Genomic DNA, 26,896 nt, shown 5'->3' on the forward strand with positions numbered 1-26,896 from the left:
AAGCCCTCTAATTCTGAAATTGTACGTATTGATCAATGCTATACTTTTTTCGTCAAATGAAATAATGCGTTAATTATGTGCTGTAAAGAATTTTGAAACTAAGTGATATTTATATATCACTTAGGTTTTGATATTTATTTCAACAGTCCTTGATACAAATATATGCGAGTATGACGGTACTAGACCCTCAAGGTCCAAACTGGCGATGCTAATCTCCGTTTTGTGGCCCTTCATGGGGCGTTGGGGGTCAGTCCTCCAGAACTCCTTTGAAAAAAGGCATTCCGATCAAAAGTCTAAAACAATTTAGACTTCAAAATAGCATTTAGCTGTTAGGCCATGCTCATCTTGTCGATGAGGGGCTAGCAAAATTTTCCTAGTTGGTATACTTATTATTTCCTGATATACATTGTAGAAACTCAAGTAACGCGGTTACGCAGTGATTATAAATAAAAATAAATCGGAATGAGGTGGTTTCAAAATTATTAGGCCTATAATAAATAGAAGCTGCAATAATATAATTTATTCATATTATAATAATATATAATAATATATTATATTATTATATTATATATATAATAATATAATAAAGAGGACCTGCAATAATAATATAATTCTTTAAAATTGGGGATAGATGCATAGTAATAATTAGACTCCAACAGATGATATTTTAGGTCTTAACCTGTAATGATGCCAACGACTAAAAGGATAAGGTTCAAGTGGCTATAAAGTCAATATATATTTGTTTTCGACCTTTTATACCCTAGTCATCTGTAGATGAGGGATTGGCATATTTTGCTAATGGATTCCATAGGATGTGCAAAAACGTGCAATTGCAGAGAAGGACGTGCAAGTATGAATACGTTGCTATAGGACGACCATCATCAAAAATGGGGGGTCATCTTTTGCAATTACCTTTTATTTCTTCTTCTTTCAAATAACAGCACCTGGAATCAATAATAGACTCATTTTGGCTTCTAGGAGGTTTCTTCTAAATACACAATAAATCAATCAGATAAAAAAAAGAAGTTTTTTTTGCCTTCAACATCGACACAATTCTTATATATAAACCAAGGCCGTACCCAGAGGGGGGGGGGGGTTTGAACATCTCCCGAAATGTTTTTTTGACTCGTAAAAACTTAACAAAAATGGATATAAACAAATTTTGTATGCGATTTTTAATTTTTTTTATGTGTAACCCTCCCCCCCCCCCCGAAAAAAAATCTGAGTAAAATCCCCTCCGAAAAAAAAATCCTGGGTACGGCCCTGATACAAACTTTGGTGAAAGTGGGCTTTTCCGTGTTAGATGTATAATTGAATTCTCAAGTTCTGTCAAATGTCCATTTTCTAGATGACTATATTAATTCTGAGTATTTGCTTCAATTCTTCTAAGTTGACAGATTAAAATAGGGCAGTTCCTCTCATATGTCCTGATGTCTTATCTGCTAGTTTTACTGAATATAAGCTACCAATCAGGGGGGGGGCTGGCTGAACGATGTTGCCTTATTTTTATATTTTCGTTCTGATATTTCTATTATATAGCATTAAAAGTGCCAATTAGACGAGGTTTGCCCCTCCCCCCTGGAATTCAGCTTATGGGCGCCCATACTACCAATTAAGATTACTTGAATCAGTTCTAATTCTGCTAATCTGCTTCTATTCTCATCACATGTACATTTACTTTATTATAAGTATAAATAAACACTTTATACTCTACACATAAACTTTATGAAAGTTAGAGACACTAGATATCCTCCACCGGTCGAACCCCATATTGTAGGCCAACGCTACCATAAGACTCCAAAGAGGAGAGAAAGTCACACTTTAGAGAAGTATACACTTTACACAGTGTTGTTTGCTATACAATTGTTAATGAATTTAAGACACTTATTTAAGCTATAACAAACACAATAGCACAAAACAAAAGGAAATTAAGAAACGAGGGAATTGGATGGCTTGTGGGAAGTACGAGTACTCGAGCTGCCTGTTTCCAGCAATTGAAGGCTTATTGTCCAATGTGGCTCTTCCTACTCGCTCTCTTTATCCAAAAGAATTTCAGGACAAGCAGGGGGGGGGGGAGTGGTCATGCAGCGATTATGAATTTACAAGCTTCACAACGTAACGGTTCCTTAATTATTACATTAAAGAGTAGTAGCAAAATAGTTCTGAAAAGTTAGGGATAGATCTATAGTACTAATTTGGCTCTGTAAGATGATGTTTTATATTTCAATCCGTAGTGATTAAAAACGATAAGTTTGTTGGCTACAAAGTCGATACAGTATTTCACCTCAGATTCCTCAGATTCCAGTCTAAGTGTTGCTTTTGCAACACTTTGGTTAGCACAGTCAACCAAGGTTTTGTGCAACACTTCTTATTGCCTCTACTCACGTTTCAAGTCTAAGTAAATTTAATTTCCAGATACATTTGGCACTACCATGACAATTGCATCTGATTCTCTCCTTCCTCAATGCCTGGATATGAACTTCGAAATTTTCACGCTGTCGCCTATTATATTTGGAAATAATCTTGAATTGGGAAACAAATGGTGTTGCTCATTTGTTGTTGTAATTTATAATCCAGAAAAGGAATCTTGCACTAAATACCACCTACAGGGTTTACCCACAAAACAGAAAAAAAAACTTAATAGAAGATCCATAAAAACACTGATTGCTTCCCCACGCACACACACACATTGAAAGACTCATAAATAGCCCTGTGGATAATGAAAGGAAACGTCCTTCAGATGTTTCATTTTTGGCACCCTGTGAATGCCTTTCAATAGATTTTTGAAGCTCATGAGGGAATGGCTCGCCAAATATTAACAACTTCCCTGACAGAATATATGCACATTTCTTGCAGAAAAATGAAATATTAACTGTTGATTCTTTCAATTAGTAATTCAGTCATTTAGGCAGGCATGGGATCACACTCTTCTGGGATATGAGCAAAGAAAGTTAATAGGTCTGTTTCCAATGATGGTCAAAAACAGGTTTTTCTCGGGTTTGTTTGTGAATTATTACCTTTTGCCCCCCCCCCTTTGAATACCAAGAAGTGGCCATTTCTAGAGTCATTATGTTCTTTAAGAAGAGCAACCATTTTAGACAATTTTTAGAGTCTAACTCGAATTTTTATACATTCAAAGCGTGTATTCACAATGTCTAGTGTGTTTTAACTGAATATGAGTTTTAACTGATTTATTTATTTATTTATTGTGGGGGTTTTGTTCCCAGAGGAAGTATAATATATGATATTATTTTGTATTTATTGTTTAGTGTGATGGTATTAGTGGTGTCGGTGGCCAAGTGTTCTTTGTTTTAAGGATTTTGTTTTCTCTACCTCCCCCACGGACAAGCTTTGCTTTTTAGGGGAGGAAGCAATATTTTTTGTTGATATTTTTTTTTCAATAAATCCTTCTTTCTTTCTTAAAAAAAAAATCAAAAAAAAAAAAAAAAAAAAAAACAAAAAAAACCATAGAAGTGGCCATCTTTGAAGTCGTTATGTTCCTTAACAAGGACAGCCACTTTATACTATTTTTAACAGGATCCCTTTTTATTTAGATAAACAAAAATGTTTATTCGAAGCAGCAGCTGTTTACTGTATTTGAAAAGCACATGGGACAACTTATTCTGATATAGAAGGTATCCTTTGCCATATATAACTTAATTCTAGAATCATTCTGTAGCAGATGAAGATACATTTCTATTAGAATTAGAGATTAAAAACTTGGAAACAGTGCTAAAACTTCATGGACTAAAGATTGCCTACCATTCAAGTTGGAATAAACGCTAACAAATAAGCATCATTTTGATAAAATTATTGACAACACTTTCAAAAAAAAATTAGGTAATTTGCATAAAATATAAACGTTATGAATGAATGCAACTTTTTGGAAGACGGTCATGAATTAAAAAATTAAAATTAGTACACCAGAATCTTTCCATTTGTTCCATACTATTTTTTAGCAAGCAGGATAGAAAAATATTTGCAAGGCTTTCTTAACCGTCTTTTTTTGGTTGAAAAAGTGAAATTTTGACTCCTAGTTAGCCTTCATTCCCACTAAAAATGCATAATTTAGTTATGCTGCAAAATCTGCATGTTTCTAATATTCATCAGGTACATACATAGTGAGCATTAAGGGGCAGGGGTATTAGGAAGTTTTCTATGAGTTGAGAAGGACAATCAAAGTGTTTAGGCCTCAAGATAAGCTTACTAGGGCAACATTAGCTTGGTCCAAAGAAACCACCTGGAAAAACTAAAATAGTGGCTTTGAAATACATTTAGAATGATTGCCCCCCCTCTCCCGGTGATGTAATTTTTTTCAAAATCCTGGGGAAAAGAAGGGTGGGTAAAGTTGGAGCCAATTTTACCAGAACAAGTAAAATGACAGTGAAAAATGAGCCATATAATACCATATCATAAGGGCAGATATATACAAAAGAAAACTGGCCTGTTTTTCTGGATCCTTGAATTATGCAGGCTTATCTTAGTTTTGACGGGAAGGCGTCATAACATCTAACCGTCAGGACATCGACAAAATCCGTCATAACCCCGACAAACAATCCGTCAGAACCACTAACCGTCACAACATCGACTCGTCAGTTCATCGACAGTCACAATCGCTACCCTCAGAACGTCGACAGTCATAACATCTAAAAAATTTTTCATAACGAAAATCCGTCAGAACCACTAGACGTCAGAACGTCGACAGTCATAACATCGACACGTCATAACATCTAATTTTTTTTTTTCATAAAATCTAAAATTTAATAACCTTAGTTTTTTAGGGTTTAGGGGGGAAAGGTAGGCTGCCTAAGTTAGGTTAGGTTACGCATTTAATATATGCTATGCTTTACCCCCACCCCCCTGATGTGCAAATATATAGCCGAAATTTGTTTCTAAACTAAAAAATACTTATTACTATTATATAAACTTGTAAATTTTTTTACATAACGAAAATCCGTCAGAACGTCGACATTCATAACATCGACACGTCATAACATCTAAATTTTTTTTAGATGTTATGACGTGTCAATGTTATGACTGTCGAGGTTCTGGCGGGTATCGATTGCCACTGTCGATGAACTGACGTATCGACGTTCTGACGGATTTTCCTTGTCGACAAAATGACCTTTAGTGCTTGTGACTGTAGCACCCCGTTTTGACAGTTTTTGAAAAAACGTGTTTCAGCAGGGGGGATGGGCAAACTGGAGTCGAGAGGGGACAGTTGCCCCCTATTCCATAGCGAATTCCGCCCCTGTCCTCTCCCCGTCCTAGGAAGGATTTTCTACCCTTTATCCATTTGGTTGAACCTGTTTGTACCTGTGTTACAATTGGTTTAAGGTCTTACTGCTAAAGTTATTTCCTGGGGATGGGAGGGGAGGGGTCAAAAATAAAAAATGCAAATCTTTAAGGTACTATATTTCAAAAAGGGTAGTTTCCCTTCTCTAATATTTGCCTCTAACGGACCAATCTCCGAGAGGACCTCCCCCCCACCCAATATCTTATAAGCCATAGTTCCAGATTTGGGGGTTCACTTCATATGGTTTTAATACATCCCAGGGATATTTTACTTTCAGTTACAGATCCAGAGGGGCTGCCCCCCAAGATATTTTTGGCGCCCTCCTTTTTTTGTACTCTTTTTTAGATAAACTTGTCAATTATTGGCGCCATGTCATATTGCTCCCCCTCCCAGATTTTGCTCTGAATCCGCCTTAGTTTACTGACACCTTGCATTAAATGCTGAGCCTGAGAGCACCATGTTTCCTACTAACAAAATTGCATGTGTTAGCTGAGTTATGCAAGGCATTATTATGTTTTGTGGGAATTTGTTTAGCTATAAGCTTCACATACTTGTGACTAGGCCACTTTTAACACTTTAACGCTGCCTAAGTAAAGAACAATGTCGGCACAATTTATTATTTATTTTTTCTTTAGATCAGGGCATTTCGTAACGAAAGAGTTGTCGTCGAAACTTCGAAAAGGACTCATTCGATTGGAAATTGGAGTGTCTTGTACCCTTTTTAATAGTCAAAAGTGATTGCAAGGCAACTAACACCCCTTCTACGCCCACCGTTTCCCCAAACACATCCAATCAAAATTTTGGGATAGCCATTTCGTTCAGCGTAGTTCATTTCCAGCAAAGTTTATAGAATTAGCAGTATGATCATACCCTATCTCACCCATTATAAAAACCCGGACCAAGGTGCGAGTGCTCCAGAGAACGTTTCTGCAGATAGAAACATAAGCGGCATTAGATCTTTTCACGGGTAGACAAGTCAGATTTCTCTTGGACACGAAACAAGTGGAAACCCGCTATTACGAATAATGCACTTTGTAACCATTTTTCATTGATTGACGGAAACAGACTAGCCCGCTAATGCAGAAAGAAGTGGGAGGAGCTTTTGTTCGTACCGAGAATGAAGACCAGAAATGATCTGCGATAAACTTACTGGATAATTCTATAAACTGTGATTTCCAGATAGAAATTATGTTTTTAAGGAGGACACTCCTCCACAACCCTCAGGGTAAGGGTTGCAAGTTATGCCCTAGGGGCATATAAGATTTTTTATAGAAAGCGCTGTCGTAGAAACTTCAAAGAGCTCATTCGATTGGAAACTCAAAGGGCTAGTACCCTTTTTAATAGTTGACAGTGATAGGAGAGCAACTAACCCCCTCTCACGCCCACATTTTCCCCAAACACATCTAATCAAAATTTTGAGATAGCCATTTTGTTGAACGCAGTTGAAAGTTCTGAAAATTAGGTCTTTGAGGATGACAAACCCCCCGCAGCCCTCAAGGCAAGGGTTATAAGTTATGCCCTAGGGGCATATAAGGTTTTCAAAGAAAGCGTTGTCGTAGAAACTTCAAAAGGGGCTCATTCGATTGGAAATTGCCATGCTAGAGCCTTTTGTAATATTCAAAAGTGGAAGGCAACTAACACCCCTTCCACGCCCACCATTTCCCCAAACACATCCAATCAAAATTTTGAGATAGCCATTTTGTTCAATATAATTGAAAGTTTTGGAAATAATATCTTTGAGTAGGGAACTCCCCCCCCCCACAGTCTTCAGGGCAAGGGTTATAAGTTATGCCCTGGGGGCATATAAGGTTTTTATTGAAAGCTTTGTCGTAGAAACTTCAAAAAGGGCTTATTCGATTGGAAATTCAAAGAGCTAGTGCTCTTCTTAATATTCAAAAGTGATTGGAGGGTAAATGATCCCCCTCTCACGCCCACCTTTTCCCCAAACACATCCAATCAAATTTTGAGATATCCATTTTGTTCAATGTATTTGAAAGTTTTGGAAATTAGGTCTTAAAGGATGACAACCTCCACCCGCACAGCCTTCAGGGCAAGGGTTGTAAGTTATGCCCTGAGGGCACATAAGTTTTTTTTTATAGAAAGCGCTGTTGTAGAAACTTCAAAAAGTGCTTATGCGATTGGAAATTGAAATGGCTAGTGGCCTTTTTAATAGTCGAAAATAATTGGAGGGCATCTAGCCCCCCCTATCACGCCCACCGTTTCCCGAAACACATACAATCAACATTTTGAGATAGCCATTTTTTTCAACGTAGTTGAAATTTCTGGAAATTAGGTCTTTGAGGATGACAAACGCCCAGAGCCCTCAGGGCAAGGCTTATAAGTTATGCCCTGGGGGCATTGTCGTTGAAAATTCTTTCAAATGTTTTCACCTTTATATCTTTAATAAATCAAAAATTAATTAAGATTTTAAGGAATCAATATCAGCATATGTATATTAAACTGACAATGCAAATTTTTTTCGGTAAAGTACAAATTATATTCTAACTCTTAGAATTATAGGGTTTAGAACCCTACTCAGATTAATTTCTGCTCGTTTTGAGTTTGACTTATTTTAATTTCTGTTTGTTTTGGGTATCATTTATTTATTAATACTGATTTGTGGTAGTTGTATGCTTGGTAGATTATTCGATTCTATTTTTGTTCATTTTTGGTTTTCATGGAGTTCTTTACTTTTTTTTGAAAAACTTATTTTGTGCCAAAAGTTTTTTTTGATTAATTGAACAAAAATAGCAGTCTCTTGGTTTAACTTAACACATGAGATAGATTCCAGTATCTTGGCAAGATATTTTTATTTAGTTTAATTATTGTCTTTGTTTTCTAACAGCATAATTTTCTTTTATCTATGGCTAATCTAACCAGGGAATTTGAACTTTGAATGGCATGCAAAAAATAGTTACCAGAGTATGTGCAGTGGGATGCAGGGTGTCTTGACTTGGCAAAGGTGTTAGAAATTCTAGATTAAAGTTTCTAGATCATCACTGTGAAATATCAAAACCTTGATTTACACATATCATTAAACCATCCTACAACATTCTTATCATTGGTACATTACAGATCAAAACCTTGGGGAGAGGGTAAAACAACAAATAGAGTAGGCCTACATGTTCATGTTTTGACTACAATTTTTCTGAGAAGTAATGACCCCTGAATCAATCTCAATGAGGGGATGCCTTATCTCTTAGTGGACAATGATGTCTTGTTTATTTTACCCACTGGGGAAGGATGCTCCCTGTCCCGTTTTAGCACATGCATTTTAAAACATATATAAGAAGGATGTTGCTTTCTGCCACCATATTTGATATAATTAACAAACAGTATGCATTAAAATAATGCAATTTATGTTTTTATTAGTAATACAACAAGAAAAATTATTTCAAAAAAAAAATAATAGTACTGAAAAAGTACTAAAAATACTATCCTCTTCTGGTAGGCTTTATAATTCTTCTTTTGTACTAATGCATTTATTCTAAATACTTTGTCTATTTTTCAGATTCCTATCTACCAAATTTTTCTTTCACACTCAAAATATTCAGACAGAGGAAAACATTGATCCACAGGAAAGAATTAGTTTTCCCAAATTATGCTCATTTGGAGCATATGGAAAATATAAACTAACTTGGACATGATAGAACTATTCTTTGTTTTCTCCTATTTTGCTGAATGCCTTGAATTACCTTAAATCACAGTTGCCAGCAATAGAATGTTTCCCTCAACTTGAAATTCTGGTTAACACAAGTATTTTTTTTTTTTTACAATGCCTAGTTATTAAAATTTAGCCATCCTTGAGCTTCAATATCAATCCAGTTGTTCTGTTTTATTTTTGTTTCTTTTTTTTCCAACTTCCAATGAAGCAATTATATTTAATCAGCATTAACCTTTGTCTTCATTAGTGTTTATTATTGTGAGTTGTGTATTTTTTTTCTTTTATTCTGCTATCTTTTTATTTTGTACAAGTTCTCAAAAAAATAATGATAATAATGTGTAGTGCTTCAAATGTTTGTGTACCTTACCTATAGTCCAATCATTATGGCTTCTCTGCAACATGTAGAGGTTGTAAACCATTAATTGCATTCAATAATGGCATGTGCGACCATAGACTGAATTTTATGAGGGGGGCTTACCTGGTCTAATCGGCACTTCCAATGCTGTATAATAGAAATCACAAAACAAAAATATCATAGGCGGCGCAATAGCGCTGCCTAAGTAAAGAGCAATGTGGGCACAATTTGTTATTTTTATTTTACCAGGGCGCTTCTTATAGAAAGAAATGTTGTAAAAACTTCAAAAAGAACTCATTCAATTGGAAATTGAGAGGGCTAGTCCCCTTTTTAATAGTCAAACGTGACTGGAGGGCAACCAATGCCAATCCCCCATGCCAATCATTTCCCCAAACACATCCAAATACAATTTTGAGACAGCCACTTTGTTCAGCATAGTTTAAAAGTCCGGAAATCACGACTTTGAGGATGACACCCCCCCCTCCCCCACTCTCAGGGCAAGGGTTGTTATGTCCGGGGGGGGGGGGGGGGGGGGTTAAAGGTTTTTATAAGAAAAGGGGTCATATCAAACTCAGAGGGGGTTCATTGGATTGATAATCAGAAGTTCTAGTGGCTTTTTTAACAGTCAAAAATAAGTGGAGGTCAACCAGCTCTCTCCTACCATTCCAATCATTTCTCCAAACACATCCAATCCAAGTTTTTAGATAGACATTTTATTCAGTGTAGTTGAAAGATCCAGAAATTATGTTTTTTAGGATGCAATCCCCCCCATAGCCCTCAGGGTAAGGGTTTTAAGTTATGCCCTGGGGCATATAAGGTTGTTATAGAAAGGGCGGTCATATAAACTTTGGAGAGGGCTCATAGGATTGGTAATCAGAAGTTATAGTGCTATTTTAAGAGTCAAAGTGATCAGAGGGCAGATATCCCCCCCCCACACACAGTGTATTTTCCCAAAATGCATTTGATAGAAATTTATTTAGTGCCCTCTTTTACAGACAAAAGTGATTAGAGGACAACCAGCCCCCCCCCCCACACCCATCATTTCCCAAAACACTTCCAATAAAAATTTAGAGGTAGCTATTTTGTTTGACGTAGTTTAAAAGTCCAGAAATTATGTCTTTGAGGATGAGACCCCCCCCTCCAGAGCCCTCGCAGCAAGGTTTGTAAGTTATGCCCCGAGGGAATATAAGGTTTTTATGGAAAGTGTGGTTGTATAAACTTCGAAGGGGGCTCATTGGATTGGAAGTTTAAGTGCCCCTTTAAGAGTCAAATTTATTGGAGGGCAGCTATACCCCCACATTATATTTTCCCTAAATGTATCCAATAGAAATTTTGAGATAGCCATTTGTTCAAAAATAGTCCAAAGATCGCATAACAAGGCTTTCGAGGTTGACACAACTCCCCATAGTCTGGCGGCAAGGGTTGTAAGTTATGCCAAACTATCAGCATGTGGACTTTCAAAAAGGTGACAAACCAATATCTGAAGAACAAATTATTTTATTAAGTTAGACCTTTAAGGGTAAGTTGTGGGGGATTTTGAACTAGCCAGAAGTCACTATGTGTATACTTTTAATACTACCACTACAGTTACTGTAACTAATGATGCTAAGAGTATTAAGGTGGAACTTTTAGGAAGCGTTCAGGGGGAGTTTCAATTGAACAAAAAAACTGTATTCATGCAGGTTTTCAAATGGGCATATAAGTAATATGATAGGCAGCACCACTCTATAATAGCTAGAAATATCATTGAAACATTTAAAGGAGCTAATTTGGAACAAAATTGAAAGTTCTATTGTCCTTTTTAAGATTAAAAAGAGATTGGAGGACAATCAGCCAGTCTCTCAAGGCGATTCATTTTCCAAACACATCCGGTCAAAATTTTGAGACAACCATTTTGTTCAGCATAGTAGAATTGCCCAGTAACTTTGTTTTTAGCAACTATGTCTGTGTCTTATTCGGCATGTCAACCACTGCCTCCCAATTATGCAATTGGCCCATTATGCTATAAAATATAATGCTACTTTAAAACTAAACCAAAAGGTATTGTGTTTACAGTTGCCAATAAGACATTCCATCAATATATCAAGAACAACTGAGGGTATTTAGTTGCAATTTTTAAAGCTACTACTATTACTACTTCTCCTCTTACAATCTCAATAAATAAACAGGGTGTAAGTGCATCCAGGTTGTCAAAGAGCATAGATAGAATCTTTTGGGAATGATATTAAGTTTTGTTTTTAGAGAGAATTGAGGATGTATAAAATTGAAAAGAAAAGTACAGATTGTCTCATGACTAAAACTTATTGAAAAAGTTTCTCTCAACGTACAAATAGCAAGCCAAACTATGGATTCTTATAGAAAAAAACCAAAGAGATATAAATATTATTAGAAAATTAACATTAGAAGGGCTGATATTCAAGGCCATACCCAGAAGGGGGTTAGGGGGGTTTGAACCCCCGCCCCCCCCCGAAATGTTTGTTTGGCTTGTAAAAACGTAACAAAAATGGATATAAACACATTTTGTATGTGTTTTTTGAGGGTTTTTTGTTTAAACCCCTCTCCCCCTGAAAAAAATCTTTGAGTAAAATCCCCTCTGAAAAAATCCTGGGTATGGCCTTGCTGATATTCCCCATGCCTTCTAAAGACCAGAAAACAATTTGCATTTTACTGAAAACAAAATGCATTTTAAATGTTTTCATTTTTTTTTACTTAAATAAAAAAAAATTAAAGTTTAAGGAATAAATATAAATATATGTAAATTAAACTGACAATCCATGGTCGTTTTTTTTCAGTAATGCCTAAATTATGTTCTGGTCTTAAATAGGCATGGGAGTTGCAAGCCCTACTAATGTTAATCTTTGCTTGTTTTGAGTTTCATTTATTTACTGATAGTGATTTGGGGTAGTTTTACACTTTGAAGAATATCTGACTTTATTTCTGCCCATTATTTGGCTTAATGGAGCTCTACTTTTCTTTGAAAAGCTTGTTTTGTGGAAAAAGTCTTTAAAATTAAAACAACTATAAGGCAGCATCAGCCAGTCAGAAGGGGGTGGGGGTGGGGAGGATCACATACAATGATCCCCATAAAGACCCCATGGCCTTTAAAGCAGAAATGAAGGACTTCACTGTCAATACTCTCTCCATCTGGCCTTTCAGATACCATCTTGACAAGGAGTGAGAAAACAGGCAGTGAAGGTCCAACTGGGAGTCATCAGCTCCCAGTTTAGTCAACTGGGAGCCATCAACTAGAGTTTGAGAGGATCTTGAAGCTTTCAAAGGGATTGAGGTGATTTTATATAGTCATGTGATGCATAATTTATCATAATTTTTAGTGTTACATCCAAAAAAAGACAAAATAAATTATATTGACTCAAAAACCCTCAACAATTCACAATTGATATAAAATGAAACATCTCAAAAATGTGTTTAAAGAAAACCAATACAGGAAATTAAGACCAAAAATGAGAAAAATGCCATATAAACAGCCAAACTGAAAAAAAAGAATTAGCTATGAATGAATAAATAAAAATTTAAAAAAACATAAATTGAAATAAATGATCAAATGAAACAAAAATTACCACAAATAAGAGTTTGATAACCATCAAATAAGAGTTTGATAACCACTCAAATTACCTAAAGGTAGAATGCTGTTATTCTTGACTGAAAATAATCAATATTTAGAACAATGTTTTTATGTTTTGCCATAAAAAACTGAATTAAAACACAATATAATGAAGAAACAAACTATTTTTTAGAATAACTACATTTGTAGCTTTCAAATTTTTAAAGGACACTTTAAAAAAAATAGGGTATTAATTCCTAAGTAAACTTTTATAATGTCAGTTGGCAATTCATAAGCAATCTGCATAGTTTGCTATTACAATTGGTACTCAATAATTAACTACTGTAGTTAGAGGTTTGATAACCATCAAATAAGAGTTTGATAACCACTCAAATTACCTAAAGTTAGAATGCTGTTATTCTTTACTGCAAATAATCAATATTTAGAACAGTGTTTTTATGTTATGCCACAAAAAACTGAATTAAAACACAATATAGGGAAGAAACAAACTATTTTTTAGAATAACTACATCTGTGGCTTTCAAATTTTTAAAGGACACTTTAAAAAAAAAATAGGGTATTAATTCCTAAGTAAACTTTTATAATGTCAGTTGGCAATTCATAAGCAATCTGCATAGTTTGCTGTGACAATTGGTACTCAATAATTAACTTATCAGATAAAGAATCCTTAGAAGTTGGAGCATCATTTAAGTTTGTAATGCTATAATAAAAAAAACTATTCAAGTTGTATTTTTTTCAGAGAAGTATAATAATAAAAAAAACTCCTTATCCTCTATAAAATCTCAGAGGAAGGAGAGGTGGTCATACTGTAGTTAGATGTTTGATAACCATCAAATAAGAGTTTGATAACCACTCAAATTACCTAAAGGTAGAATGCTGTTATTCTTTACTGAAAATAATCAATATTTAGAACAGTGTTTTTATGTTATGCCATAAAAAACTGAATTAAAACACAATATAGGGAAGAAACAAACTATTTTTTAGAATAACTACATTTGTGGCTTTCAAATTTTTAAAGGACACTTTAAAAAAAATAGGGTATTAATTCCTAAGTAAACTTTTATAATGTCAGTTGGCAATTCATAAGCAATCTGCATAGTTTGCTATGACAATTGGTACTCAATAATTAACTTATCAGATAAAGAATCCTTAGAAGTTGGAGCATCATTTAAGTTTGTAATGCTATAATAAAAAAAACTATTCAAGTTGTATTTGTTTCAGAGAAGTATAATAATAAAAAAAAAACTCCTTATCCTCTATAAAATCTCAGAGGAAGGAGAGGTGGTCATACTGTAGTTAGATGTTTGATAACCATCAAATAAGAGTTTGATAACCACTCAAATTACCTAAAGGTAGAATGCTGTTATTCTTGACTGAAAATAATCAATATTTAGAACAATGTTTTTATGTTATGCCATAAAAAACTGAATTAAAACACAATATAGGGAAGAAACAAACTATTTTTTAGAATAACTACATTTGTGGCTTTCAAATTTTTAAAGGACACTTTAAAAAAAATAGGGTATTAATTCCTAAGTAAACTTTTATAATGTCAGTTGGTAATTCATAAGCAATATGCATAGTTTGCTATTACAATTGGTACTCAATAATTAACTACTGTAGTTAGAGGTTTGATAACCATCAAATAAAAGTTTGATAACCACTCAAATTACCTAAAGGTAGAATGCTGTTATTCTTGACTGAAAATAATCAATATTTAGAACAATGTTTTTATGTTATGCCATAAAAAACTGAATTAAAACACAATACAGGGAAGAAACAAACTATTTTTTAGAATAACTACATTTGTGGCTTTCAAATTTTTAAAGGACACTTTAAAAAAAATAGGGTATTAATTCCTAAGTAAACTTTTATAATGTCAGTTGGCAATTCATAAGCAATATGCATAGTTTGCTATTACAATTGGTACTCAATAATTTACTACTGTAGTTAGAGGTTTGATAACCATCAAATAAAAGTTTGATAACCACTCAAATTACCTAAAGGTAGAATGCTGTTATTCTTTACTGAAAATAATCAATATTTAGAACAGTGTTTTTATGTTATGCCACAAAAAAACTGAATTAAAACACAATATAGGGAAGAAACAAACTATTTTTTAGAATAACTACATTTGTGGCTTTCAAATTTTTAAAGGACACTTAAAAAAAAAATAGGGTATTAATTCCTAAGTAAACTTTTATAATGTCAGTTGGCAATTCATAAGCAATCTGCATAGTTTGCTATGACAATTGGTACTCAATAATTAACTTATCAGATAAAGAATCCTTAGAAGTTGGAGCATCATTTAAGTTTGTAATGCTATAATAAAAAAAACTATTCAAGTTTTATTTTTTTCAGAGAATTATAATAATAAAAAAAAACTCCTTATCATCTATAAAATCTCAGAGGAAGGAGAGGTGGTCATACTGTAGTTAGATTTTTGATAACCATCAAATAAGAGTTTGATAACAACTCAAATTACCTAAAGGTAGAATGCTGTTATTCTTGACTGAAAATAATCAATATTTAGAACAATGTTTTTATGTTATGCCATAAAAAACTGAATTAAAACACAATATAGGGAAGAAACAAACTATTTTTTAGAATAACTACATTTGTGGCTTTCAAATTTTTAAAGGACACTTTAAAAAAAATAGGGTATTAATTCCTAAGTAAACTTTTATAATGTCAGTTGGTAATTCATAAGCAATATGCATAGTTTGCTATTACAATTGGTACTCAATAATTAACTACTGTAGTTAGAGGTTTGATAACCATCAAATAAAAGTTTGATAACCACTCAAATTACCTAAAGGTAGAATGCTGTTATTCTTGACTGAAAATAATCAATATTTAGAACAATGTTTTTATGTTATGCCATAAAAAACTGAATTAAAACACAATACAGGGAAGAAACAAACTATTTTTTAGAATAACTACATTTGTGGCTTTCAAATTTTTAAAGGACACTTTAAAAAAAATAGGGTATTAATTCCTAAGTAAACTTTTATAATGTCAGTTGGTAATTCATAAGCAATATGCATAGTTTGCTATTACAATTGGTACTCAATAATTAACTACTGTAGTTAGAGGTTTGATAACCATCAAATAAAAGTTTGATAACCACTCAAATTACCTAAAGGTAGAATGCTGTTATTCTTTACTGAAAATAATCAATATTTAGAACAGTGTTTTTATGTTATGCCACAAAAAAACTGAATTAAAACACAATATAGGGAAGAAACAAACTATTTTTTAGAATAACTACATTTGTGGCTTTCAAATTTTTAAAGGACACTTTAAAAAAAATAGGGTATTAATTCCTAAGTAAACTTTTATAATGTCAGTTGGCAATTCATAAGCAATATGCATAGTTTGCTATTACAATTGGTACTCAATAATTAACTACTGTAGTTAGAGGTTTGATAACCATCAAATAAAAGTTTGATAACCACTCAAATTACCTAAAGGTAGAATGCTGTTATTCTTTACTGAAAATAATCAATATTTAGAACAGTGTTTTTATGTTATGCCACAAAAAAACTGAATTAAAACACAATATAGGGAAGAAACAAACTATTTTTTAGAATAACTACATTTGTGGCTTTCAAATTTTTAAAGGACACTTTAAAAAAAATAGGGTATTAATTCCTAAGTAAACTTTTATAATGTCAGTTGGCAATTCATAAGCAATCTGCATAGTTTGCTATGACAATTGGTACTCAATAATTAACTTATCAGATAAAGAATCCTTAGAAGTTGGAGCATCATTTAAGTTTGTAATGCTATAATAAAAAAAACTATTCAAGTTGTATTTTTTTCAGAGAAGTATAATAATAAAAAAAACTCCTTATCCTCTATAAAATCTCAGAGGAAGGAGAGGTGGTCATACTGTAGTTAGATGTTTGATAACCATCAAATAAGAGTTTGATAACCACTCAAATTACCTAAAGGTAGAATGCTGTTATTCTTGACTGAAAATAATCAATATTTAGAACAATGTTTTTATGTTATGCCATAAAAAACTGAATTAAAACACAATATAGGGAAGAAACAAACTATTTTTTAGAATAACTACATTTGTAGCTTTCAAATTTTTAAAGGACACTTTAAAAAAAATAGGGTATTAATTCCTAAGTAAACTTTTATAATGTCAGTTGGCAATTCATAAGCAATCTGCATAGTTTGCTATTACAATTGGTACTCAATAATTAACTACTGTAGTTAGAGGTTTGATAACCATCAAATAAGAGTTTGATAACCACTCAAATTACCTAAAGTTAGAATGCTGTTATTCTTTACTGAAAATAATCAATATTTAGAACAGTGTTTTTATGTTATGCCACAAAAAAACTGAATTAAAACACAATATAGGGAAGAAACAAACTATTTTTTAGAATAACTACATTTGTGGCTTTCAAATTTTTAAAGGACACTTTAAAAAAATAGGGTATTAATTCCTAAGTAAACTTTTATAATGTCAGTTGGCAATTCAAAAGCAATATGCATAGTTTGCTATTACAATTGGTACTCAATAATTAACTACTGTAGTTAGAGGTTTGATAACCATCAAATAAAAGTTTGATAACCACTCAAATTACCTAAAGGTAGAATGCTGTTATTCTTTACTGAAAATAATCAATATTTAGAACAGTGTTTTTATGTTATGCCACAAAAAAACTGAATTAAAACACAATATAGGGAAGAAACAAACTATTTTTTAGAATAACTACATTTGTGGCTTTCAAATTTTTAAAGGACACTTTAAAAAAAATAGGGTATTAATTCCTAAGTAAACTTTTATAATGTCAGTTGGCAATTCATAAGCAATATGCATAGTTTGCTATTACAATTGGTACTCAATAATTAACTACTGTAGTTAGAGGTTTGATAACCATCAAATAAAAGTTTGATAACCACTCAAATTACCTAAAGGTAGAATGCTGTTATTCTTTACTGAAAATAATCAATATTTAGAACAGTGTTTTTATGTTATGCCACAAAAAAACTGAATTAAAACACAATATAGGGAAGAAACAAACTCTTTTTTAGAATAACTACATTTGTGGCTTTCAAATTTTTAAAGGACACTTTAAAAAAATAAGGTATTAATTCCTAAGTAAACTTTTATAATGTCAGTTGGCAATTCATAAGCAATCTGCATAGTTTGCTATGACAATTGGTACTCAATAATTAACTTATCAGATAAAGAATCCTTAGAAGTTGGAGCATCATTTAAGTTTGTAATGCTATAATAAAAAAAACTATTCAAGTTGTATTTTTTTCAGAGAAGTATAATAATAAAAAAAACTCCTTATCCTCTATAAAATCTCAGAGGAAGGAGAGGTGGTCATACTGTAGTTAGATGTTTGATAACCATCAAATAAGAGTTTGATAACCACTCAAATTACCTAAAGGTAGAATGCTGTTATTCTTGACTGAAAATAATCAATATTTAGAACAATGTTTTTATGTTATGCCATAAAAAACTGAATTAAAACACAATATAGGGAAGAAACAAACTATTTTTTAGAATAACTGCATTTGTGGCTTTCAAATTTTTAAAGGACACTTTAAAAAAAATAGGGTATTAATTCATAAGTAAACTTTTATAATGTCAGTTGGCAATTCATAAGCAATATGCATAGTTTGCTATTACAATTGCTACTCAATAATTAACTACTGTAGTTAGAGGTTTGATAACCATCAAATAAAAGTTTGATAACCACTCAAATTACCTAAAGGTAGAATGCTGTTATTCTTGACTGAAAATAATCAATATTTAGAACAATGTTTTTATGTTATGCCATAAAAAACTGAATTAAAACACAATACAGGGAAGAAACAAACTATTTTTTAGAATAACTACATTTGTGGCTTTCAAATTTTTAAAGGACACTTTAAAAAAAATAGGGTATTAATTCCTAAGTAAACTTTTATAATGTCAGTTGGCAATTCATAAGCAATCTGCATAGTTTGCTATGACAATTGGTACTCAATAATTAACTTATCAGATAAAGAATCCTTAGAAGTTGGAGCATCATTTAAGTTTGTAATGCTATAATAAAAAAAACTATTCAAGTTGTATTTGTTTCAGAGAAGTATAATAATAAAAAAAAAACTCCTTATCCTCTATAAAATCTCAGAGGAAGGAGAGGTGGTCATACTGTAGTTAGATGTTTGATAACCATCAAATAAGAGTTTGATAACCACTCAAATTACCTAAAGGTAGAATGCTGTTATTCTTGACTGAAAATAATCAATATTTAGAACAATGTTTTTATGTTATGCCATAAAAAACTGAATTAAAACACAATATAGGGAAGAAACAAACTATTTTTTAGAATAACTACATTTGTGGCTTTCAAATTTTTAAAGGACACTTTAAAAAAAATAGGGTATTAATTCCTAAGTAAACTTTTATAATGTCAGTTGGTAATTCATAAGCAATATGCATAGTTTGCTATTACAATTGGTACTCAATAATTAACTACTGTAGTTAGAGGTTTGATAACCATCAAATAAAAGTTTGATAACCACTCAAATTACCTAAAGGTAGAATGCTGTTATTCTTGACTGAAAATAATCAATATTTAGAACAATGTTTTTATGTTATGCCATAAAAAACTGAATTAAAACACAATACAGGGAAGAAACAAACTATTTTTTAGAATAACTACATTTGTGGCTTTCAAATTTTTACAGGACACTTTAAAAAAAATAGGGTATTAATTCCTAAGTAAACTTTTATAATGTCAGTTGGCAATTCATAAGCAATATGCATAGTTTGCTATTACAATTGGTACTCAATAATTAACTACTGTAGTTAGAGGTTTGATAACCATCAAATAAAAGTTTGATAACCACTCAAATTACCTAAAGGTAGAATGCTGTTATTCTTTACTGAAAATAATCAATATTTAGAACAGTGTTTTTATGTTATGCCACAAAAAAACTGAATTAAAACACAATATAGGGAAGAAACAAACTATTTTTTAGAATAACTACATTTGTGGCTTTCAAATTTTTAAAGGACACTTTAAAAAAAATAGGGTATTAATTCCTAAGTAAACTTTTATAATGTCAGTTGGCAATTCATAAGCAATCTGCATAGTTTGCTGTGACAATTGGTACTCAATAATTAACTTATCAGATAAAGAATCCTTAGAAGTTGGAGCATCATTTAAGTTTGTAATGCTATAATAAAAAAAACTATTCAAGTTGTATTTTTTTCAGAGAAGTATAATAATAAAAAAAACTCCTTATCCTCTATAAAATCTCAGAGGAAGGAGAGGTGGTCATACTGTAGTTAGATGTTTGATAACCATCAAATAAGAGTTTGATAACCACTCAAATTACCTAAAGGTAGAATGCTGTTATTCTTGACTGAAAATAATCAATATTTAGAACAATGTTTTTATGTTATGCCATAAAAAACTGAATTAAAACACAATATAGGGAAGAAACAAACTATTTTTTAGAATAACTACATTTGTGGCTTTCAAATTTTTACAGGACACTTTAAAAAAAATAGGGTATTAATTCCTAAGTAAACTTTTATAATGTCAGTTGGCAATTCATAAGCAATCTGCATAGTTTGCTATTACAATTGGTACTCAATAATTAACTACTGTAGTTAGAGGTTTGATAACCATCAAATAAGAGTTTGATAACCACTCAAATTACCTAAAGGTAGAATGCTGTTATTCTTTACTGAAAATAATCAATATTTAGAACAGTGTTTTTATGTTATGCCACAAAAAAACTGAATTAAAACACAATATAGGGAAGAAACAAACTATTTTTTAGAATAACTGCATTTGTGGCTTTCAAATTTTTAAAGGACACTTTAAAAAAAATAGGGTATTAATTCCTAAGTAAACTTTTATAATGTCAGTTGGCAATTCATAAGCAATATGCATAGTTTGCTATTACAATTGGTACTCAATAATTAACTACTGTAGTTAGAGGTTTGATAACCATCAAATAAAAGTTTGATAACCACTCAAATTACCTAAAGGTAGAATGCTGTTATTCTTGACTGAAAATAATCAATATTTAGAACAATGTTTTTATGTTATGCCATAAAAAACTGAATTAAAACACAATACAGGGAAGAAACAAACTATTTTTTAGAATAACTACATTTGTGGCTTTCAAATTTTTAAAGGACACTTTAAAAAAAATAGGGTATTAATTCCTAAGTAAACTTTTATAATGTCAGTTGGCAATTCATAAGCAATCTGCATAGTTTGCTATGACAATTGGTACTCAATAATTAACTTATCAGATAAAGAATCCTTAGAAGTTGGAGCATCATTTAAGTTTGTAATGCTATAATAAAAAAAACTATTCAAGTTTTATTTGTTTCAGAGAAGTATAATAATAAAAAAAAAACTCCTTATCCTCTATAAAATCTCAGAGGAAGGAGAGGTGGTCATACTGTAGTTAGATGTTTGATAACCATCAAATAAGAGTTTGATAACCACTCAAATTACCTAAAGGTAGAATGCTGTTATTCTTTACTGAAAATAATCAATATTTAGAACAGTGTTTTTATGTTATGCCATAAAAAACTGAATTAAAACACAATATAGGGAAGAAACAAACTATTTTTTAGAATAACTACATTTGTGGCTTTCAAATTTTTAAAGGACACTTTAAAAAAAAATAGGGTATTAATTCCTAAGTAAACTTTTATAATGTCAGTTGGCAATTCATAAGCAATCTGCATAGTTTGCTATGACAATTGGTACTCAATAATTAACTTATCAGATAAAGAATCCTTAGAAGTTGGAGCATCATTTAAGTTTGTAATGCTATAATAAAAAAACTATTCAAGTTGTATTTGTTTCAGAGAAGTATAATAATAAAAAAAAACTCCTTATCCTCTATAAAATCTCAGAGGAAGGAGAGGTGGTCATACTGTAGTTAGATGTTTGATAACCATCAAATAAGAGTTTGATAACCACTCAAATTACCTAAAGGTAGAATGCTGTTATTCTTTACTGAAAATAATCAATATTTAGAACAGTGTTTTTATGTTATGCCACAAAAAAACTGAATTAAAACACAATATAGGGAAGAAACAAACTATTTTTTAGAATAACTCCATTTGTGGCTTTCAAATTTTTAAAGGACACTTTAAAAAAAAATAGGGTATTAATTCCTAAGTAAACTTTTATAATGTCAGTTGGCAATTCATAAGCAATCTGCATAGTTTGCTATGACAATTGGTACTCAATAATTAACTTATCAGATAAAGAATCCTTAGAAGTTGGAGCATCATTTAAGTTTGTAATGCTATAATAAAAAAAACTATTCAAGTTGTATTTGTTTCAGAGAAGTATAATAATAAAAAAAAAACTCCTTATCCTCTATAAAATCTCAGAGGAAGGAGAGGTGGTCATACTGTAGTTAGATGTTTGATAACCATCAAATAAGAGTTTGATAACCACTCAAATTACCTAAAGGTAGAATGCTGTTATTCTTGACTGAAAATAATCAATATTTAGAACAATGTTTTTATGTTATACCATAAAAAACTGAATTAAAACACAATATAGGGAAGAAACAAACTATTTTTTAGAATAACTACATTTGTGGCTTTCAAATTTTTAAAGGACACTTTAAAAAAAATAGGGTATTAATTCCTAAGTAAACTTTTATAATGTCAGTTGGCAATTCATAAGCAATATGCATAGTTTGCTATTACAATTGGTACTCAATAATTAACTACTGTAGTTAGAGGTTTGATAACCATCAAATAAAAGTTTGATAACCACTCAAATTACCTAAAGGTAGAATGCTGTTATTCTTGACTGAAAATAATCAATATTTAGAACAATGTTTTTATGTTATGCCATAAAAAACTGAATTAAAACACAATACAGGGAAGAAACAAACTATTTTTTAGAATAACTACATTTGTGGCTTTCAAATTTTTAAAGGACACTTTAAAAAAAATAGGGTATTAATTCCTAAGTAAACTTTTATAATGTCAGTTGGCAATTCATAAGCAATATGCATAGTTTGCTATTACAATTGGTACTCAATAATTAACTACTGTAGTTAGAGGTTTGATAACCATCAAATAAAAGTTTGATAACCACTCAAATTACCTAAAGGTAGAATGCTGTTATTCTTTACTGAAAATAATCAATATTTAGAACAGTGTTTTTATGTTATGCCACAAAAAAACTGAATTAAAACACAATATAGGGAAGAAACAAACTATTTTTTAGAATAACTACATTTGTGGCTTTCAAATTTTTAAAGGACACTTTAAAAAAAATAGGGTATTAATTCCTAAGTAAACTTTTATAATGTCAGTTGGCAATTCATAAGCAATATGCATAGTTTGCTATTACAATTGGTACTCAATAATTAACTACTGTAGTTAGAGGTTTGATAACCATCAAATAAAAGTTTGATAACCACTCAAATTACCTAAAGGTAGAATGCTGTTATTCTTTACTGAAAATAATCAATATTTAGAACAGTGTTTTTATGTTATGCCACAAAAAAACTGAATTAAAACACAATATAGGGAAGAAACAAACTATTTTTTAGAATAACTACATTTGTGGCTTTCAAATTTTTAAAGGACACTTTAAAAAAAATAGGGTATTAATTCCTAAGTAAACTTTTATAATGTCAGTTGGCAATTCATAAGCAATCTGCATAGTTTGCTATGACAATTGGTACTCAATAATTAACTTATCAGATAAAGAATCCTTAGAAGTTGGAGCATCATTTAAGTTTGTAATGCTATAATAAAAAAAACTATTCAAGTTGTATTTGTTTCAGAGAAGTATAATAATAAAAAAACTCCTTATCCTCTATAAAATCTCAGAGGAAGGAGAGGTGGTCATACTGTAGTTAGATGTTTGATAACCATCAAATAAGAGTTTGATAACCACTCAAATTACCTAAAGGTAGAATGCTGTTATTCTTTACTGAAAATAATCAATATTTAGAACAGTGTTTTTATGTTATGCCATAAAAAACTGAATTAAAACACAATATAGGGAAGAAACAAACTATTTTTTAGAATAACTACATTTGTGGCTTTCAAATTTTTAAAGGACACTTTAAAAAAAAATAGGGTATTAATTCCTAAGTAAACTTTTATAATGTCAGTTGGCAATTCATAAGCAATCTGCATAGTTTGCTATGACAATTGGTACTCAATAATTAACTTATCAGATAAAGAATCCTTAGAAGTTGGAGCATCATTTAAGTTTGTAATGCTATAATAAAAAAAACTATTCAAGTTGTATTTGTTTCAGAGAAGTATAATAATAAAAAAAAAACTCCTTATCCTCTATAAAATCTCAGAGGAAGGAGAGGTGGTCATACTGTAGTTAGATGTTTGATAACCATCAAATAAGAGTTTGATAACCACTCAAATTACCTAAAGGTAGAATGCTGTTATTCTTTACTGAAAATAATCAATATTTAGAACAGTGTTTTTATGTTATGCCATAAAAAACTGAATTAAAACACAATATAGGGAAGAAACAAACTATTTTTTAGAATAACTACATTTGTGGCTTTCAAATTTTTAAAGGACACTTTAAAAAAATAAGGTATTAATTCCTAAGTAAACTTTTATAATGTCAGTTGGCAATTCATAAGCAATCTGCATAGTTTGCTATGACAATTGGTACTCAATAATTAACTTATCAGATAAAGAATCCTTAGAAGTTGGAGCATCATTTAAGTTTGTAATGCTATAATAAAAAAAAAACTATTCAAGTTGTATTTTTTTCAGAGAAGTATAATAATAAAAAAAAAATCATTATCCTCTACAAAATCTCAGAGGAAGGAGAGGTGGTCATACTGTAGTTAGAGGTAAGTTCTATTTGTCTTAAAGTTTGACTGAGCTATTCATTTTATATTTTGTTTGTTAGGTTTCATTTTTATATATTCAAAGTTAAAATGTTTGGGTTTAAGATAAATAAAAAATCTTTGTGGTTATGGGATTACAACCTTTAGGTAGAGAAACAGTAATCTATACATTCCTGCTAATTTAAAATGATTGTACTTTGACTGTAGCCATGAAAAAATGCTAAATATTTTAAATGCACTGACAGTCAATAGTGAAGCCACAGACTTGGACAAATATTTAAAGCTTGAACCCAATGTTGGAAAATTCAATCTAATGTTGGACAGTGGATTTTAATTATAGAGAAAAGTATCAAAATCTTAGACAAACTCAATCTTGAACAGATTTAATCTAAGACAAATATTGTGAAGTAGAATGACAATTCTAACTGTCTATAGTATAGGTTAGACAATCCTAAATGTCTAAGCCTATACACATCATATCCAAGATTCAAAGCCTATTGTCCATGCTTTAAAAATTATGTTTTAATCATAACATATTTCTGAGACTAGGAAAAGTCTAAGTACTGGGAGTCATGCACAATTGTAATTTTATCTCAATCCCCAAATGAGGCTAGGCTATAGATCAGGGATTTAGTTGCAGAAGTAATGATTATAATATTTGGAAAAAGCATTGATTAGCAGCCTAAGCTATATTAAATTTTGGTAAATTTTTACCAAATCATATTATTGACTTACAAATAAAGTGAATGTACCATTTGATGCCCTTTTTTTATGCTGATTACAAATATAATAATTATTTCTGTTGGAAATGAATTTTAGAGCCCCCCCTCCCCCCATATATGTCAATTTTGGATATATATTTGCACATTTGGGGGTGGGGGTTAGGTTAGGGGGGGGGCTAAAGTTTGTTTCTGATGAAAATGATTATTATATTTGTAATCAGCATAAAAAAAGGCATTGAATGGTATATTCACTTTAGTTGTTACTCAATAATATGATTTGTTAAAAATTTACCTAATTTTTTTTAATTTGGTTCCCACCTAATAATTCAAATTTACCTTGTTATGTCTAACCAGGTCATTATCCTAATGAAAACACAATGCAAATGAATGAAACATCAACTTGTATTTATAATTAGAATTATTTTCAGAACAACAAAAGCAAACTTAATATACATTAGTTAAACAGGTTTAAGGAAAGAAGAACATTTGAACAATAAAATAAAGATCTTACAAAGATATGTTATTGTTTTCTTGGTTGTCTTGTACTGTTGTTGGAGTTTTCAGATGCAGTTAAGTGTCTGTTATATACTGTTTTGTAGGTTTCACTTTTTAGGTATTCAAAGACATGAGTTATCCCAACAGCTAGCTGGTCAGCAATGGGTGTAACCCATGGGTTATTATCCATTCTAATGAATGACCTACTACCTGTCAAGTCCAAATTACCAATTTCAGGCGGCAGCACTGTGAGATTATTGCCTTGAATGTGGAGCTCTCTCAGCCTTTGAAGGTCACCAATTTCTCTAGGTAGCACAGTCAGATCATTATTTCTAAGGACCAAAATTTGAAGATTCTTCAATTGTTTAATTTCACTTGGGATTGTAAGAAAATCATTGTCACCCAAATACAAGGCTCTAAGAGTATCTAGCATGAAAAAATTTCCAGGAAGACTTTCTTGATTAAGATCATTGTAAGTAAGATCTAATACTTCCAAAGCGGGAAATGCACCAAAACCTCTTGGAAGAGTTTTAAGCTTATTCATTCCAAGGTTAAGAATTCTCAGTTTTGGCATGGATGATATAGAAGTTGGCAATTCTTCAACATTATTGTTGAACAAATTCAAAATTTCCAAATTCAGTAAGTTGGCTATGGCAGCAGGGACTGATGTGATTTTGTTATGAGTCAAAGTCAACCTGGTGATATTATTGATACTAAAAACATCTCCAAGTTCATCGAAACAGGATACGCCACGATCGATTATATCAATCTCGGCATACTCTTTGCCTTTTGCCTCTTCCAGAAGTTTTTTAAATTTCGACATGTTTATTTGATTTAAAGACTAACGCCCTTTATGATGAATGTGATAAAATTATCAATTACATTGGTAATATATATTTTTTTTAAATAAATACATATTTCAATAG

At 31.5% G+C, this 26,896-nt stretch overlaps 1 protein-coding gene across 1 annotated transcript; it reads right to left on the bottom strand.

The window, feature by feature from the left end:
* Positions 1-691: 691 nt before the first annotated feature.
* ics (ras suppressor protein 1) lies at positions 692-26,793 on the bottom strand. The gene is made up of 2 exons (XM_089100872.1): positions 25,987-26,793; positions 692-944 (listed from the first exon to the last, which is right to left on the bottom strand). Exon 1 carries the CDS (start codon positions 26,791-26,793, stop codon positions 25,996-25,998), a length of 798 nt encoding a protein of 265 aa, XP_088956998.1. The 3' UTR covers positions 692-944; positions 25,987-25,995.
* Positions 26,794-26,896: the final 103 nt, after the last annotated feature.

Source organism: Artemia sp. Qi Xiang Cuo, chromosome 15 (genome assembly GCF_049724085.1).
Source record: "Artemia sp. Qi Xiang Cuo chromosome 15, ASM4972408v1, whole genome shotgun sequence".
Lineage (NCBI taxonomy): Eukaryota > Metazoa > Arthropoda > Branchiopoda > Anostraca > Artemiidae > Artemia > Artemia sp. Qi Xiang Cuo.